Source organism: Pipra filicauda, unplaced genomic scaffold, assembly GCF_003945595.2.
Source record: "Pipra filicauda isolate LSUMZ 115617 unplaced genomic scaffold, ASM394559v2 scaffold29_size4552773_pilon, whole genome shotgun sequence".
Classification (NCBI taxonomy): Eukaryota; Metazoa; Chordata; class Aves; order Passeriformes; family Pipridae; genus Pipra; species Pipra filicauda.
The window spans coordinates 1,916,020-1,934,459 of NW_024104420.1; the positions used below are offsets into that span (position 1 = coordinate 1,916,020).

General features: G+C 38.9%; 1 protein-coding gene across 5 annotated transcripts in view; it reads left to right on the plus strand.

Annotated features, from left to right (window-relative positions):
• LOC113982264 (synuclein alpha interacting protein) overlaps positions 1–18,440 on the plus strand; it is a 93,455-nt gene that overhangs the window by 66,276 nt on the left and 8,739 nt on the right. For all 5 annotated transcript variants that reach the window (XR_005564249.1, XM_027710313.2, XM_027710317.2 and 2 more), the window contains exons 7-9: positions 3,947–4,072; positions 9,327–9,496; positions 16,559–16,651. Coding sequence is in view for 4 of the 5 variants with exons in the window: in XM_027710313.2 (XP_027566114.1) it covers positions 3,947–4,072; positions 9,327–9,496; positions 16,559–16,651 (389 nt within the window). In the remaining variant the exon portion in view is untranslated. The remainder of the gene's footprint in view (positions 1–3,946; positions 4,073–9,326; positions 9,497–16,558; positions 16,652–18,440) is intronic.

Below are 18,440 nucleotides of genomic sequence, written 5' to 3' on the forward strand. Positions count from 1 at the left end.
GCCTAATTTTATCTTCATCTCTAGAGATATTTATATAAACTAAATCCATTGAAGCTTTGGGTTTTTTTCAGTGAGCTATGCTGTCTACTGCCAGAAACAGATCTGACACACTTTATCTAGATTCTTTTCAAAGCAGAACGGAAGCTCTGCTGGTTGAGAAACACCAGCTACAGTCAACCACCAATGAAATTTGAAAAGGTGATACATAAATTGCTGCCAAATTTTTAGTTAGCTGAATGCCAAAAAAAGTTCACATGTAATGTCAGTTATCTTTTTTTCATATTCCATAAACAATCTGCAAACATGAGGGAATGTTGGGGCTGAAGGAATACCAGACTATATTACCCAACTGTGTTAAGAAGAAAAAAACTTTGAGAAATTTAAATGCTTAGTTGGCACTATCCTTGAAGCTTTAATTTATTTTACCATTACTTACACAGGAGATAATCCGTGTAAACACTGGTCTTGGCAGAGTTACAAGAATAATATTTTTACAAGGAAGACCTGCTATTGAATCATTTTGTAAAAGAGTCAGTCCATCCATTGTTTCCCCAGGCATTTTAGGCACACCATATTTTCTTCAACAATTATGATTTAGAATGGGCAGCAAAGCGGAGTTCATAGCAAAGCTCCTGTGTTAAAGGTCATCAAACCATATGGTTTTGGTGTCATGGCCTGACTCCAAAGACATGTCAGCAGTCTTATATTTTTCCAATGAGAGAGGGACTACATAAGTCAATCTGACGGAAGAGCACAAAAGCTTAAAGTCGACGTGTAGCCTAGTCAGCACACCTCTTAGCAAGGGTTTCTTTAAGCATGAGATTATGCAAGAAGAAACCATGATTGTTGACAGGCCTCTTCATGCTGGGCATAAGTCATGGGTACACAGCATACGACATGCCTGGCACAATCACCATGTCACAGGAAGATGGTGGTGCAGTCCTAGGTACCTATTGTCCTAGTTCCGATTAAGAGTTTCACAGGGCTCCAGTTTCTTTCCAACAGGGGTGTTGTGGTAGTATGGACTGCAAAGGTAAGAGGTGGAGGGTGGGAAATGCCAGAGTTCTGTGGCTTCTGAGCTCCAGAGAATCTAGGGGGACATTAGGGAAACAGCCTAAAGCATGACTGAGGACCTAGAAGGGATCCCATGCACAAGCTGATGCTAATGCAGTGCTGGAGAGCACAGTGGAAAGCAGTATATGACATTCAGATACACAGATGCCTAAAAAAATACCTTATTTTGCACCTCAGGATGTTTGCCTGCCTGCCTAATGTCATTTTTCCAAGGGTAATATGTTGTTTTCACTGACTCCCACTCTTCTGCTGTGAACGGATACTGGAAGGACAGCTTATTTAATTAACATCAAATGATGGGGCTAGGGTAGCTGTAGAGTCGGTTCTCTTCACCACGCTAATCCTTACCTTTGTTGACCATGTAATGATTTAAGTGGTCTTTGTTAGTTGTACTTTCTTCTCCAAAAGCCAACTGATGAAACCAAAGTCTGCAACCTGTCCCAAATTTTCCCAGAATCTTTTTATAGGCATGTTTGAATTATTGTAGGTCTAGAATATGCTAGAGGGATGTTAGTGACTGCTACAACATAAGATCATAGTAGGAATTAAAAATACCAGGTATATTGAATAATTCATTAGTATTTATCAATTGCTGTTGTAAAATAACAAAAAAGTTATTATTTTTCATTGTCTTCATCTCAACAATTTTCTTATTATCCTTCATTTTGTCTGAATAAATTGCATTGATGACTGTGAACCTTCTCCGGGGAACAGTTTTCTTGCAACCTGAGTGTTAGTATAGCGATATGTGGTATATTTTGATGTATGATGTTTTCATTTTCCCTAGTTGTATGTGAAAAAAATATTTGTTTTCCTGGGGTTTTTTTGGTCAAGGATAAATTTGCTAAGAAATGTACTCATTTGAGAGAAACACAAAGAGTTTGAGTAGGACTATGACTTTGTGCCTGTGATCTCTTGATGCACAGATAGTTGTAAGTACAGATGATTGACTATAGCCATCCAGGCACTTGATTTCCACATTGACAAGATAAATTTATAGAAAGCATCATTTGCTCCATGCTGATTGTGATTGTAAAATTACAGAACATGCTTGACGTTCTGGTCCCTATTACATTCCAAAGAAATATATGATTTCAAAGCTGTAGTTGTCTTCCAGTTCTGCAGAGGAGTTTTGCTAAAATATTTTTCTTTTAATTATTAAAACATAAAGGCAATTCACAGGAGTAGTATAATCCTTCTTCATTTCTGGCCAACATCACCGACATATTGTGAAACTGCTCAAGAATATTTTTAAAGGGATACGTGATCTGAAGTCATCTCTCCATGCTGTCTGTCATCTGTATTGGGCATTCAGTCAAGGAGAAGTAAAAACACCTATGCCTTCACCCTGTAATAAAAACAAAATTGCTGTTAAAATGAAGATATGAGGAAGATACTTGCCAGACAGACTAGCTCTCTGAAATAGTAAGCAGAAATCCAGGTGTTTGAATGGGCAGAATCATTTGGAATAGCCCTGGAAGAGTCTGGCAATTCCTCCCCTTTTCATTGAGATTAAAATATCTGTGGTAGTTTTATACAAAAAAAATTGTTTTATACCCAACCTTTCTAGAATTTTCTTTCCTCATTTTTATTCTTTTTCTTTTTTTACCTCTTTCCTACTCAGAGTCCTCTACATGCTTCCAATACTGTTTTATTTAGATACACTTTGCTTTTAGAGACCTTTGCTTTTATCTAACTGTGGGTGGTTACGTACTTATGCGTCACTGAAGCTACTGAGGTGCTGCAGGTTAAGTCTGCATTTACCTCAACAATAGAATCCACACAGCCCTTTTGATCTACAACTTGTGTCAGTATTACACGATTGATATAAATGGAAGATACTAAAAAATACATGTTTACAGAAAAGAATTTTAAGCTAGGAGGTAGTTTGTTCTTTCAGCTATTCAGGTGCAAAAACTGGGAATAAGCTGTAGTCAGCTATCCTTTAATGGATCTCACTTTTCTATGTAATCTATAGATTTATTCTAGATTTTCAATGTGATTCATATTCGGTAAGGCAAAATGAAATTTAATCTGGAGAGGCATGGAAAGTTCCTAGAGAGAAGAAATTTTTTCCAAATAAACCTGCTGGGGAAAATAAGATATGAGATAAGCTTCATGCACTTTTATAAGCTATCCATTGTTAGAAAAGGATATCCAGATAAATGTGTATTACAACTGTATACACACACAGAAAAAGTGACGTTTGTACAAAATTAAGTTCGTACCTCAGTTTTGACTTCCAGACTTTCACTTGAAAATTTTTGGAGTCCAAGTCTCCCCATCCTTCCCAACATACAGGACATACAAATGACCCATTAGTCAATACACTGAGATCTTAGGCTAGCAAGATTTCCCGTGTTTAGTTGTGTTGCTTCTCCTCTAGCACAACCACCCAGAGCTGGGAAGCGGCTAGAGATTTGAAGAATCCAACTGCTCAGCTCTGTGATCTAAGCATACTGCTGTTTTAATTTTCCAAAGAGGCTTGTGAACTTTGACCAAATTTCACAAGCTGATTTTCAAATTGAATTGTGGGTTGTTCTGCCCCATATTTCGTGATCAACACAGAGGCAGGCATGCTCTTTGCGTACAATTTCTCAGAATTTGTTACAGCACTCATATTTTTGCTATTATATATTTTTATAAAATAAAGTATTTCAGCTTATTTCCTTTGGGGAAAAAACCCACCAACAAAAAAACCCCAAACTAGAGACCCATGATGCGCTAAGTCCTACAAAGTTAAGAGACACTGAAAACAAGGAATTAATGGGTAGTAATAGTAACAGATGGCAATACCAGTATTCCTCTAGTATATAATTTAGCTTTCTGTTATTTCTTATCTTTTGTGACATTTCTTTCCCCCTTCCCCTAGGAGAAAATCCTTCTATGGCTTCTTCAGTTTATGCAAGAACAAGGGATTTCACTGGATGAAGTTGACCAGGATGGAAATACTGCTGTTCACATAGCTGCTCAACATGGCTATCTAGGATGCATACAGGTAGAGTGGTAGTTATATCAGACACCTCTAAACATCAAGCTTGAATGACAGCAACCAAAACTTATTATGAGAGATCTAAGTGGGAATAATTATTGGTATATTAAAATATACTAGAAGGACAAATTTTAGACCAGTAGGAGTCAACCTGGAATACTGAAAAGCTCCAAGTTTTTTATTCTATTCTCAATTATGCTGTTGCAAGTCTAAAATAAATGTTGTATTGCAAGATGAAAGCATGATTATATTATTTATGCATAAGCATCTAGTGTGTATGTTTTTGTGTTACAAAAGGGCAGAGAGTGCAGGTATGTGTACTCTTCTTACTGTTCTGATATTTTCCTTCTGTTTCTTTTCTCATTGAGTAGTTGTAGTTCTCCAGCTTAGGAGAAGTGTAACAGATAAGTTTGTTGAAGGATTTACACCTTGAGTAAGCCATCCTTTTCAGATTTGTCATCTTTGAATGAATCTATGCTAAACAATGTAGAGTGATGCTAATTTCTAACTAATTCTCAGGGAATCATCTTGGCCACTGAAAGCAATATAGTTCTGTTTTATAGAGGTGCTTAAAATGGTAATTTATCTGGCTGAAAAAGGCTTACACATCTACGATACTTCTGGGAGTCAGATCTGAATAAACCAGTTTGGATACCTCTGTCCAGTACCGATGTTCAATGCAGACATACCAAAAAAAGTCATAGGGTTAAACTGGATGGCTAGGTCATAGAATCATAGAACCAGAAAATCATTAAGGTTGGGAAATACTTTGAGATCCTCAAGTCCAACCTTCAAACTGGCACCACCACCATGTTCACCATTAAACCATGTGTTCGAGTGCCATATCCACACAGTTTTGGAACACTTCTAGGGATGGTGGCTCCGCCACTTCCCTGAGCAGTCTGTTCCAATGCTTAACAACCCTTTTTGTGATTTTTTTCCCCCTAGTATCTAATCTAAACCTCCCCTGGTGCACCTTGCGGCAATTTCCTCTTGTCCTGTTACTTGTTACCTGGGAGAAGAGGCCAACCCCCGTCTCACAACAGCCGCCTTTCAGGTAGTTGTGAAGAGTGATAGGTCTCTCCTCAGTCTCCTTTTCTCCAGGCTAAACAATCTCAGCTCCCTCAGATGCTCCTCATGAGACTTCCACAGCTCTGTTCCCCTTCTCTGGACTCACTCCAGCACCTCAATGTCTTTCTTGTAGTGAAGAGCCCAAAACTAAACACAGGATTTAAGGTGCAGCCTCACCAGTGCCCAGTACAAAGGGACCGTCAGTTCCCCAGTCCTGCTGGCCACAGTATTGCTCATACAAGCCAGAATACCATTGGCCTTCTTGGCCACCTGGGCACACTGCTGGCTCATGTTCAGATGGCTGTCAACCAGCACCCTAGGCAGCTTTCCAGACACTCCGCTCCAATCCTGTCACACTGCATGGGGTTGTTGGGGCCCAAGTGCAGGACCTGACATTTGGCCTTGTTGAATCTCATACAACTGGCCTCATCCCTTCAATCCAACCTGTCCAGATTCCTCTGCAGAGCCTTCCTGCCCTCAAGAAGATCAACACTCCCACCCAACCTGGTGTCATCTGTGAGCTTACTGAAGGTGCACTCGATCTCCTTGTCCATGTTGTCAGTTATATGAAACAGGACTGCCCCCAATACTGAGCCCTGAGGAGCCCCACTAGTGACCAGCCACCAGCTGGTAACTGGTGGTAACTCCATTCACCACCGTGCTCAGGGCTCTGCCATCCAACCAGTTTATCACCCCATGAACAGTACACCCACTCATACCATGGGAAGCCATTTCTCCAGGAGAATGCTCTGGAAAACAGTGTCAAATGTTTTACTAAAGTCTGGGTAGATGTCATGCACAACCTTTTACTCATCCCTTTGTCGCAGAAGATCAGGTCTGTCAAGTAGGACCTGCTTTCATAAACTCATTGACTGGGCAAGATCCCCTGGTTGTCCCGTACTTGTTGCATGGTGACAGTCAAGACAATCTACTCCATGAACTTCCTTGGCACTGAGGTTGCGCTGACAGGCCTATGGTTCCCTGGATCCTGTTTCCCACCCTTCTTATAGATGGGTGCCACGTTTGGCAACTTCCAGTCATAGGGACCTCCCTTGCTGATCAGGACAGCTGGTAAATGGTTGAAACTGAAGCAACTTAACTCTGTGTTGAATTGCAGACATACTCCCTGTCCATCAAATTTACTAGAGCCACAGGAGTACATTTCCGTATTTGTGTTGTGGCCACTTTGAGTGAAAACTATTTGGAGAAGAAATAATAATAAAATTATTCCAGGAAATTGCAGAAAGGTATTTGATAAACAAATTACTCACTGGAGAAGAACAGATAAAAGAGTAAATAACCACTTGGCAGAAAGGCAAAAAATAAAAATTAAAGTTCTCTCCCACATTAGGGAGGAAGACATGTCTAAAAAGGAGCAGTAATTCTCAGAGTCAAAAGACTCAGATATATATCAGTAAACGTACTAGTCGTGTTACCACATACGAACTGATCCACATAACCTTTTAGGCCACTGCAAGTACAGAAGATTTGTATTAGTCCAACCCTAAAAGAAATACCGCTAGTCTGTAAGAAGCTTCAGAGCTGCTGATTATGTTGATGATGATTATTATTATTATTATTAATATAGCAATCTATTTATAGATCTGGACACAGAGAAGACATAACTCCATAAAAGCCAGTTTGAGAGTTTCACATAATAAAAAAGAAAAACAGGTCATAGCTGAGCTGAATGAATAGACTTGAAAAGAAGACAATGAAATAGATTTGGAGGACATGACCATCTCTGCATTTTCTCATTAAGGGGGTGTGTCTTTTTTTTTTTTTTAAGATGAGAGGAATAGACATTGTAGAAACTTGTATGAGAATAACGTAAACAAATCATCACATCCATTCTGCATCTAGTGATTTTATTATTGTACTGTAGACAATGACTATGATCAGATGGGAAAAAAATGGATAGAAGAAATGTTAATGATTTATTATCAGGGAGTACCATTGTGATAGAGGGTGTACTTAGGGTTGCTATACAGTGTGTGTTTAGGGTTACTATCTCAACAGTGCCTCACTGAGATGTACAATGCATTTGAAAAAGAAGTGATTGTAGATGATTTTGAACAGAGTGGTGACATCTACAGGCTGTTCTCATGAATAAAAATAAACCAAAAACGGACTAGCCCTTTTTTTCCTGTGAGGAATGAACCTTAATAAATGCCTTAGAATTCTGAGGACTATTATATTTTAGATAAATATACAAATCAGCAAGTGCTTTGTGTTGAAGCCATGAGAAATAAGTCATGAAAATATTTAATGATGATAAAAATACGCAATGTTAGTTAATGTCGCTTCACTAACACCTCACAGTCTTAAGTGTAGCTGATATTTTGTTGTGCTGTGAAACAAAATAAGCCCTCTGCGCAATAAGCTTATACTCTAATTTAAAACAATGTACAGTGAATAATCTGGTAAGAAGAAAAAAGTCAATGAGGAGACAAGGAAATTATAAGCAGCAGCATAAAAATGGAGAGTCACAGTCTTTCAGTGATTCCCTGGAGCTCTCATTCACCGTGTTTATGAGCAAATGACACTGCTGTCATGTTCCTAACTATAAGATTACTTTTTGCAAGGTCATAACTCTCCCTCCCTTATTTTCTTTCTTGATAAATTAAACACATGAGATATAGTGCAAGAGTGTTCATAGCTTTCCTTTCTGTGTGGTTTTAGCAGACCAGGCAGACCAGCATTCTTCTTTCTCAGATCGCTGTGCCTGCTGTCTGTGGTCAGAAGGTCACTCTAATCATCAGTGGCTTACCAGCTCTGCTTAGATAACTCAAGCAAGAGCTCAGCTCTTCTGCCTGTGTATGTATAATGTTAATAAGCTGTAGTTTTTGGGTGTATTATGATGTTGCTCAGAAATTTTCCTGAGTTCAATGATCAGTGTGTGTCAGAGCGTTGCTGAGAACATTTAGGTCCTATTCTGTGTTCTTCAGTAATCCAAATACTATGTAACACTGATTATCACAAACAGATTATAAAGAGTGAAGACTTGGCCTCAATTCTTGCTTCAGTTATTGTGTGTCTTGAGTCAGCCTGACACAACTTCTTATGCTTTTAGAATGCTCTGTATTCAAGTCCCAAAGTAACTCAAATGTCATGCTCACAACCCGGATGGTTCTCCAGCAACAACCTAATCTTCTCTGATAGTACTGTGAGTAACATGGGGATATACATCAGAATATAAGGCATAATTTTTCTTACGGACTAAAAGCTGACCCATATTTCAGTATGTCTTCAAGAGAAAATAGGGAGTAGCCAAGCAAGTGCAAAGCAGTGAGACTTCTTTCATCATTAAGAAACCAAAACTCCCACCAGATTGATAAAATCATTGTGCAGATCTTTTTCTGCAATAAGAAATTTGTGCCTGTCTGACCTAAAGTATCTGCCTTGTCTTTCATATCCAAACATCACTTAGCTAAGGAACCAGGACACTGAGACTGCTCTACTGAGTGTTTTAAATGTAGGGATTCTGCTGTGGTAAGAAACTGAGAGGTAAACCACAAAAGGAGTCAGCAAATACTGTAGCAGTGACATTCCCAAAAGATTCTAAGGTGTGCAGATCCCAAGAGCAGCTACTAGACCTGGTAAACCATTACACTCATCACCACCCACTATAAACTGACTGGCACACTGCTCTGGACCCTGATGTTATCTAGAACTGATGTCCTTTGAATTGCACTTGCCTGTGTCTTCTTTTCTAGGTCTGCTATGTGTAAAGTTATCACCATTTTCTGTAATGCATTATTACTGTGGTGCAGGAGAGAATTAATAGGTGACCTAATGAAAGTCCTCTGTTTTCATCTGATGATCTCACTCACTTTATGAATGCTACAAGTGGTACTATGCTGCGTAAACAAATGAGCAGAAAAATTAATTGCGTAGAAGTGCAAGGGGAGAGGAAGAAATAATATAATATTTTTATAGCTCTTCTGAACCACAGCTCACTCTTCTATGTTATTGTTGCACTAAGGGGTAGATTTTAGCGGTATGTGGTTTGAGTTCAAGCTGCATACAGGCTTGTCAGTGACTGAATTTTAAAAATTACTGGCTCAGACTAACATTTTCAGGCATTTTATTCAGGAGTGTTTTGCATCCAGCCATTCTTGTGATGATTAGAAGTCACAGCAGAGACTTATACTTAAAGATGTCACTGTTCCCTTTTATGTTTTTACAGACATTGGTTGAATATGGAGCAAATGTCACCATGCAAAACCACGTGGGAGAGAAACCCTCACAAAGTGCTGAGCGACAGGGGCATACCATGTGTTCCCGCTACTTAGTAGTTGTGGAGACGTGTATGTCATTGGCCTCTCAGGTTGTCAAGCTAACTAAGCAGCTGAAGGAGTAAGTGTTTCATTGTTAGCAGAGTGATTGATCTTAGAACAATACCCTACTTCATATTCAATTTATTTGCAGTGTCTGTTTTCTACTTCATATATATGACATTTCCAAGTCATATTTCTACTTTATTTCTCTGCTCTTTCCTACTCTCAAGTATTTGCCCTTTCACCTTTAGCAGCTCAATTTTTCAGCTGTTTTCTTTGTGGCAGTTTGCTATGAACATAGATGAAAGGAGCGGGAAATGAAAAAGGTATATATGAAGCAATCCAGTTCCTTTCCCTTTGCATACCTTGGGATCACATCATTACTGGTCATGGTTTCTGTTCACATAGCATGCTTTTGTATACAGTGAGTGAGTCTTCCCACTTAAAGTGCTGGGTGTTGATGTTGGGAGGAATAGTAGAAATAGTACTTGGAGGGTTTTTTTTGGACTTGGAAGGTCACCAAAGCCCAAAATGGCTACTGAGGAAATATCTTCTGTTCTGTTTGTCCTTCATATAAACTGGTTTTAATATTTTAGTATGATTTTTATTAAACATTCTTTAAAGAACCTGTTATTTCGAAACACAAATTTTTGCAATTGCTTTCTTTAGTTGTAGGTGCAGTTACTGTGACTTACCATGTCAATAGGCTCATATGACTCTTAGAAACCATCAACACTGACATAACATTGTTCCAATTTAAATATGTGATCAAGACCTTGTCAGCTATCACAGTCCATGAAACTGACTTCTGATAATCCCATGTTTAGAGAAGACCATATCATTTTATGCAAACAGCATGTAGCTAATTTTACTGGGTATAAATTATAATACTCTGCTAGTAGGGAAGCTGTAGAGTGGCCTCAGTGAGAACAGATGAGAGGCTACTTTTTGCTGGACACAACTTTCTGCAACAGGTCCACTTCAGGACACAGCTACGACTATAGATCAATCTTGAAGCACCTCTGTGAAAATATATTTAAGAAAGGGCAGAAAATGCCAGAGAGAAGAGAACAGAAGAATGACAAACAGAGGGGACAGCAAGGTCAGAGGAGCTGGAGGCACACTATGTTGGAGAAGGCACATCCCCAAAGGGACTGTGGCCCATAGAGTACCATGGTAGAACAGGGACATCCCTCGAAAGGACTACAGCCCATGGGTAAGTCCACACTGGTGATTTCCTGAATGGACTACAGCCTGTCAAGGACCCACACTAGAGCACGGGAGAAAGTGGAGAAAAAGGGAGCAGCACTGAAAAAATGCTACACATGAACACCTGTGCTGCATATTGGCTCACTGAAGAGACTGGGTGTAACCTGCAGCAGTGACAAGAGGGGAAGAGAGGGGTCTGGAGTAAAGCCTGAGAACTGGGGAGAGTTGGATCTAGCAGTGCAGATAAATTTGAGCTTGCAAAAGGGGAGGATAGATGTTTTAAACATCTGTCCTTTTTTATTTCTGCAAACCTAAAGCAATAATGAAATATTTATGCTAATTGACAATGAATTAAATTAAATTTCCCAAGTCAAGTCTCTTTTGCCCATGACAGTAGCTGGTAAATGATCTCCCTGTCTTTACATTGGTGTTTTCTCTTTGTGATACCTTCATTCTTCTTTAACATTGATACTGTCAAAAATACAAACAGTAAACTGAGAATTATTATAATTTTCAATTTTCATAATTTCACAGTCTGACACTGTTCCCTGGGTATTTTAAAGTACCTGTAAGTTGGTTCATTTGCTGAAAAATAAAATCAGCTGACATAAAGGAAAAAAAAAATAGAATCTAGGGCATTTCCTAAGTAGGCTGCATTAGCATCTGACACAATATATAATTAAATTTATTTTCCCCATTGCTCAGTAGAAAAAAAAAAGGAAACACACACCAGGAGGTAGAAATGGCAACCACAGAGTCTCCATGTTTCAGTTCTCTTCAGTCCTCACCCAGTACTTGATATAAGTGTTATTTCTCTTATAGAAGAGAAAGACTTCTTCTGTCAGTCAGCAGGCTGCTCACCCCCACAGAAATAGTCTAGTTGTGACTTTCATGACAAAAGTATTAACACTTTTCCAAGTCTCCCCACTGTCATCTCATAGATTGTATCCATAGGAAGTAATTTAAATGATTCTTATCTGGTCCCTGATGGATTTCTTTGCTTGTTTCAGCTGGAATTAAATCTGCTTCCCTTCATCAGTCTATTTTTCAGGATTCAGATTAGTTCCAGTAAGTGCAGCAGCAGCCTTTTCTTCCTCTTCTACAGAGAGATGTGAGTCTCTTGTGCAACCCTGTTGCAGTTTACTGAGGCAGTGAAATATTCTGTTTTCTGCTTGAAAGAGCAGCTTCTGCATGGCTATTTGGGCTGCAGGCCCCAGGCTGTGAGTGGTTTTGATAGAAGCAATGGACCATGTTCAGAGGCTCATGCTCAGGAGGCAGAGAGGATGATGGAAAAAGACTCTTGCCCTGTTTGCAATGCTCATCCTTCTTAAAAATCCAAGGATGGTATGAAGTACCTGTCTGCAGCAGCTTCTCAAAGGGACCTTTAGCATAGCATGAGAATCCATTGGCTGCAGCACCTCTGAAGATCCTGAAAACATCAGATGGCAACAGATAGAAGTCCAGTTTACAGTCTAAGTCAGTTCAAATGGCTGTTACGTAGGAATAGCTCCAACTTGGGCAGCTGAACTAGCTTTCTTGTATTTTCTCCACTACTTTTGCAAGTGTCAATTAACACTGTTCTAGAGACAAAAGAGGTATGGTTGTATCATGATGGATTACCTGAGCAATCAGTATCAACACTGAAAGCCCTTATGTGCTTTCTAGCCTTTCCTGAGCTGCTGTAAACATGAGCTGATCATGCAAGATGCTGAAGAACCTTGAGGGGAAACTGTAGGAGGAGCTGCTGAGGTCGCTTGGTCTGTTCAGCCTGGAGGAGACTGAGGGGAGACCCCATTGCAGTTTACCACTTCCCTGTGAGGGGACAGGAGGGACAGGCACTGATCTCTTCTCTGTGGTGACCAGTGACAGGACCTGAGGGAACTGCATAAAGTTGTGCCAGGATAGGTTTAGGTTGGATATTAAAAGAGGTTCCCCACTCAGAGGATAGTTGGGCACTGGAACAGGCTCCCCAGGGAAGTGGTCACAGCACCAAGTCTGACATAGTTCAAAAAGCATTTAGATGATACTCTTGGGCACATGGTGTGTGGGACTCTTGGGGATGGTCCTGTGCAGGTCTAGGAATTGGACTCAATGATCCTTGTGGGTCCCTTTCAACAGGGCATATTCTGTGATTCTGTGATTTCATGATTCTGAGTGGGTCATTAATAAGGCATAAGAGTCTCTCTCAGATAACACAATGTCTCCGACCACAGGAAGACTGGAATGGTTGATATTGTGCAAGAAGAAAAGCAGCAAAGAAACTTAAACAAGCACCTATCTTCAAAGGTCTTAACCCAAAGAAGGATGTACCATCTTTCATTCTCTTTTTATGAGCTTTTCCAATCATGAAGGCAACACAGAGCAGTTCTGGAGAGAAGTTATTCCAATCCATCACACTATTTGAAGCCATTCCTGAAAGAAAGGCACAAAACAAAAACAATAAAATCACATTTTTCCGGAGTCTTCACATCTTTCAGCTCTTTGAACCAAAGCAGATCAGCTGACAAATACAGAGGAGTATAACAAAATGTTCTGAGCTGGGTCTAAGTATCTATTCAGAGAGAAAAGCCTTTTTTTAAAATTTTATTTTTTAATTAAAAAAAAAAAAGAAAGAAGGAAATAAGCAGTTAGTACTGATGTTCCATCAGATCTTCACAAGAGGATTAACTGAGGGTTTTCCCCAACAGAGGGAAAGAACCAAGCAAATCTTTCCATAGGTAGAAAAGAATGTGGCCACAAAATCTTGCTGTTACTGTCTTCAAACTGCAAGCTTTGCTTTACATCTCTTCATAATTGCAGAAGTTTGGTCAATCCAGTACAACTTTCTGAACTGAACAAAATACTTAGGACAGTCACAAGAGTTTCTCAAAGAGACTGTACTAAATAGTCTGCATTTGTTTTATTTCCTGAGCTCTCCATAGGTCTTACAATCTTACTTACTCCTTCACTGATTTTATCTACCTAAAAAATCTTTAGTTGCAAGTGTGGAAAATTCCTGCCTACAGTATGACTTTTATTGTTTGGGCTTTCCTGGTCTGAAGAGACCATGTCAAAATTAATGACGTAAAATGAATGCTTCCATAGACTTATTTTACAATGCTACTTGCTGATGGACCTGCATTCTGAAATGGTTTCACTGTCCCGCATTTATGGACCTGGATGCGTATGTCAGTTTAACAGAGACACTTACAGATTCTTTTGATACACTTTCAAGACAAAATCTCTGGCAAGGCAAAGATCAAAACAAACCAGGAGTCAAAAAATGAAGTTGAGAAAATAATTTAGTATCTTCTGTTGCTATCACTTTTCTATGTTCTGTAAAAGAAATCCATGATTTTCCTGGAACTCACAGGAATAGCTGTAAAAATAGCTTTTTTTTTTTGTGTGTGTGTGTAGTGCTATGGTAAAATGTGTGCAAGTTGCTGGGTTTTTGGTTGGTATGGGGAGTTTTTTGTGGTATTGTGTATTATATAGACGCATAGTAAGAAACTCAGAGTAAACTTTACAATGTTCATCTTTTTCTTAGTTAAGCCATTCTATTTTCTGCTTTGTATAGTGACTATTCTTGTTTTATTTGAAAAAAATGGAGAAATAAGAAAACATATTATGAAAGATACTTCAGTAGCGCCCAGTGCCTCAGCCTATTCCCTGCTGAGTTACTGAGCTCCCTGATTTCATTAGGAGGTAGCTGGGGTCCACAGCTGTCTAAATAGACACAGAAGAGTCCTTACATATTACCCCATGGGAACATTGTCTAAGGTAAGACCCAGAATTTGTCCATTAAGTATAATAAAGTAAGTAGACTCTCTTAGCCCAGAAGCTACCGTGATCTTATCTCCTAAATCAGTCTGGTTTTAATACTTTGCAGTGTTGCTATTCCAAGAAGCTGTGATGCCTTGTTTCCAGTATTATCTTAGGTATATATGTGTATGTTATATATCTTTAGGGATAGTGCTGGCAAGATGTGTTAGTTTATGTGAGTTATACACTAACTAGAACTGTGAAAATGGAGGAGACTTCAATTCTTTTAAAATTGAAATGTTTAAGTGAAATGAGAATATTATCTCAGAAGAAGACATATTAGAAATTTCCACTAAAGCTAAAAACATTAAACACATTAAAAACTGTTAGCTGCATTATTTAGGTATTTTAAAAAAGAAATTAAAAGAAGGATAAAAGACAAAAAAAACCAGAGAAATTGCATCACAACCTAATTTCGAATGAAAATTTCACTGGTTCTTAAAAGAGAGTATCTCGGGATCTGCAATATAAGCCAATGTTGACAGATGGTAGGAGTAATCTTAAAATAGTCTAAGGAATGTGTAGGCTAGAAGAAGGAAGATGGAAAATTAAAGGAAGAAAGGATCTACATAAAGCATGGCTGTATTGTAAAATGCGATGGCAAGGCAGTATGTCAAGGTCACACCTTTATTTCTGTAGCACTTTTCAAATCCACTTTGATATATTAAAACATTTGTTTTCTGCCAGCCCTGCAAGTACAACCTTTAGTTTAAAAAGTCATCTGGATTCTTTCTGGCTTTGACATTGCCAGTTATAAAGGCTTCATTTGGAACTCCACGAAATCTTCTGCTCATGGCATGCAAGCTCGGAAAGTGTCCAGCTCACTGTTTGAGAACTGTCTTAGTTCTGCAGATCCAACAAGAATAAAAGTCCTAAAAACATATTACTTATACAGCAACAGAAGCAAAGCCTGGGAGAAGCAGATAAAAAGTCATTTTCCCATGGTCATTTCATCAGGACCAGGGAATAAAACACAATATACCAATTCTGTTTGATAGCATATGTACAGTAATAAAAAGCTCTAAGTCTCTTGTTTTCCAGCAGTTCCCAATAATTCTGTCTGTGCAGTGTTTAGAAGCACTGGAAATTACAGGTCGCTAAACAAGATTGAATGTTGTCTGTGGTGGTCAACAAACTGAAGGAGTGTTTTGATGTTAGAATGGAAAGTCTGAATTGTATGGGAGCAGGGAAAGGGAGAAGACCTTTTTGTGCCAAATTGTTCTATTCTATCATTCTTGTAAAGCTACTTGAGGGTTTGTAGGTTATACTGTTCAACTGAGTCCTTCCTATGGAAATAAGTATATTGCAGGACAAGAGATATAGTGATTGCACACAATAAATGTTAAATGTTGTTTCTAGAATGGATATCACTCTCATATTACTAACAATTTTTAGGTACTATTACCATTTTTTGAGTGTTGGTTTCTAAAGCTATTTACAAAACAATCACAACACCACACTGAAAGTGACAAATGGCATTAGGTATAGCACTAATGGGTGCTATGAGATGGATGCAGAGCACAAGTAGGACCTTCAGTAAGGTTGGGCAGCAAGCAGATGTGGCACAGAGGTCATACCTAACTCCATCCTGCAGCTGAAGATTGGACCAGTCCTTTCCAGTGGGCAAAGGCTCCTCTCTGAGTTCATTTGCAGATAGAAGAGGAGAGAACAGTTGTCTCAGCTGTTGCTTAGCTGAATAAAAGTCAACCACCAAACATCGGAAGTGACTGTTAAATGTGTCCGTTTTCTATTCCTTTCTACAAACAAGTAAGAACTAAAGGGCCCTAAGTTTGCTCTGCCAGATCTTTGTATCTGTGAGTCACTCAGTTCCAATTCTCTGCTGCTTATGATCACACACTTTTTCTTATATGAAGTATAATAAATAATCGACAAGTGTGATTCTCTCAGCTGTTCTTGTGCAGTGATTATAAAATGCCAACAGAGATTCAGAAAAAAGTACAAACTCTGTATTTTCTTATTTATGAGTTCTCTATTTACTTACTACATAAAGTACAGATGAAGAGGACTTCTTCCTTTAATACAAAGTTGAAAGGATAGTATCTGTTACCCCGCAGATTACTAATGCAGACAGTTTTACAATTGAGGTAAACAGTCTTAAATTTTCTTGCAGGCAGACGGTGGAACGTGTGACATTACAGAACCAACTCCAGCAGCTTTTAGAAGCCCAGCGGTTGGAGGGCAAGTCACTGCCCACATCCCCAAGGTGAGGTGGGGGAATTGTGCTGCAGTCTGGATTTGCACATTTTCCTGGTATATCAGTTATCAGGAGAAGCTGTGATGTGGCTAAGTAGTAAATGTGTTCTGTAAAGAAAATGTGGGGGTTTTACCTTGTGGGCTCAAAGGTGAGCTTCTGGAATTTGGCAGTGTGTAATGTTGATAAATATTGGAATTTTTGAGTATGAACTAAATAGTCCCTGTTTCCCAACAGAGTGAAAACCAGTTTTACAGTGAAATATACTATATTTTGAATTAGATGAACAGCAGAGGATCCTAGAAATTTGTAGGAAAGTCGTAAAGTTTGACCTCGTGTTGATCCACTGTACATTACTGCTAGCAGTAAGTTATAAAGCCAGTTACCAACAAATCCTGCTTTCAGATTAATAAGGCTCTTTACGCTCATTAAATCTTTTACCTGCAGTAGCTTGAATAAAAAGTGAAAACTCTAGAAATTTTATGTATTGCTTATGTATCATGTCAGAAGTTGGAGAAAGAAACTCAAATGACGTTTCAAACATTAAAGAAGAGGAAGGTGAAGACTGAGGACTGGATCTCTGACAGTGTGATGCATGGAAGTCAAGCAAGCCCAGCTTCTCACTCACAGCAATCTGAAGATTACTTTGAAAAGAAGTAACTCACATGCAAAGAGAACTCAGTTTATCATTACCTAATACATTTTCCTCTCTGGAAGACATACACAGTGGTTCTCCTTGTTTCGGAGTTGTTAGGAAGCTACATCTGTGTTTAAGTAGCCAGCATAAAAGCTTCTGCAGGCATTGATGATCATGGCTTTGGGTTATCAAGTATGAACTCAGAGGATGAGTGACTGCTTTTTTTTGATTCTCACAGAATCTCAAGCATTTTTCTGTACAAATGCTCCACGTCCCTGGATTTCATGTGTCATTGTTTCAGGCAAGTGCAGATAGTTACAATAGTAGATAACAAAGACATTGGGATTGCAGATGCATTTGTGTAAAGGAACTTCAGCTAGGAAAGGACTGTAAACTCCGAACTCCTGCTGAAGTAGAAAACCACACTGGAAAGAGGGGGTTTTTTTCTTTTTTTTAGGAATTTTTGTCTTCCCTGTCTGCCAGCTTAGTAGGTACAATGGGACCAAATGTTGTCTTCCAGCTCATTTGGTTTCTGTGATTTTTGCTGGCTGGTCTTTCCAAGTGGTCTCACATCTGAGTACTGCTGAACACCAGGACTGTTTTACTTTCAATGTCAGGTAAGATAAGGTGAGGGCAGATCTCTCAACATTCACTATTTCTGTAAAAGGGTAGGTTTCAATATTATTTTAGTTAAGTCTGAAAATTGTACTCTGTTTTATTTCATGGTTGGCTACTATTTTTCCTTCCGGTTAGAACTCGCTTGTGGATATCATCATCATCCAAGGAGTCAGTAGCAGATCTAAAAGAACCTATCCCTTTTGCTGGGAATGTCTACTATAGATAAATGCATATTCTTTAGTGTCTGTTTTGGTTAGCATAGGAAAAAAAGCACAAAGGGAATTGAAAATGAAGTGGGTAGTACAGGCATGTGAATTTTTTACACTGTGAGAGTATGGACTCAGCAGAGCAGAAGCTGCTTGCCTGCCTCACACTAACTTTAATTTTGTCATCTTGTCCTTGCATAGTGGAAAATCGGTTTAAAATAAGAATGTATATAAGTATTATGAGCTCTAGCATATGTCACAGGGAAAGAAAAGGTCTCTGTAATTTACATTCTTTTCAGACTGGGCTTATGTCAAATTGCTGTTTCCTTGCTATAAAACA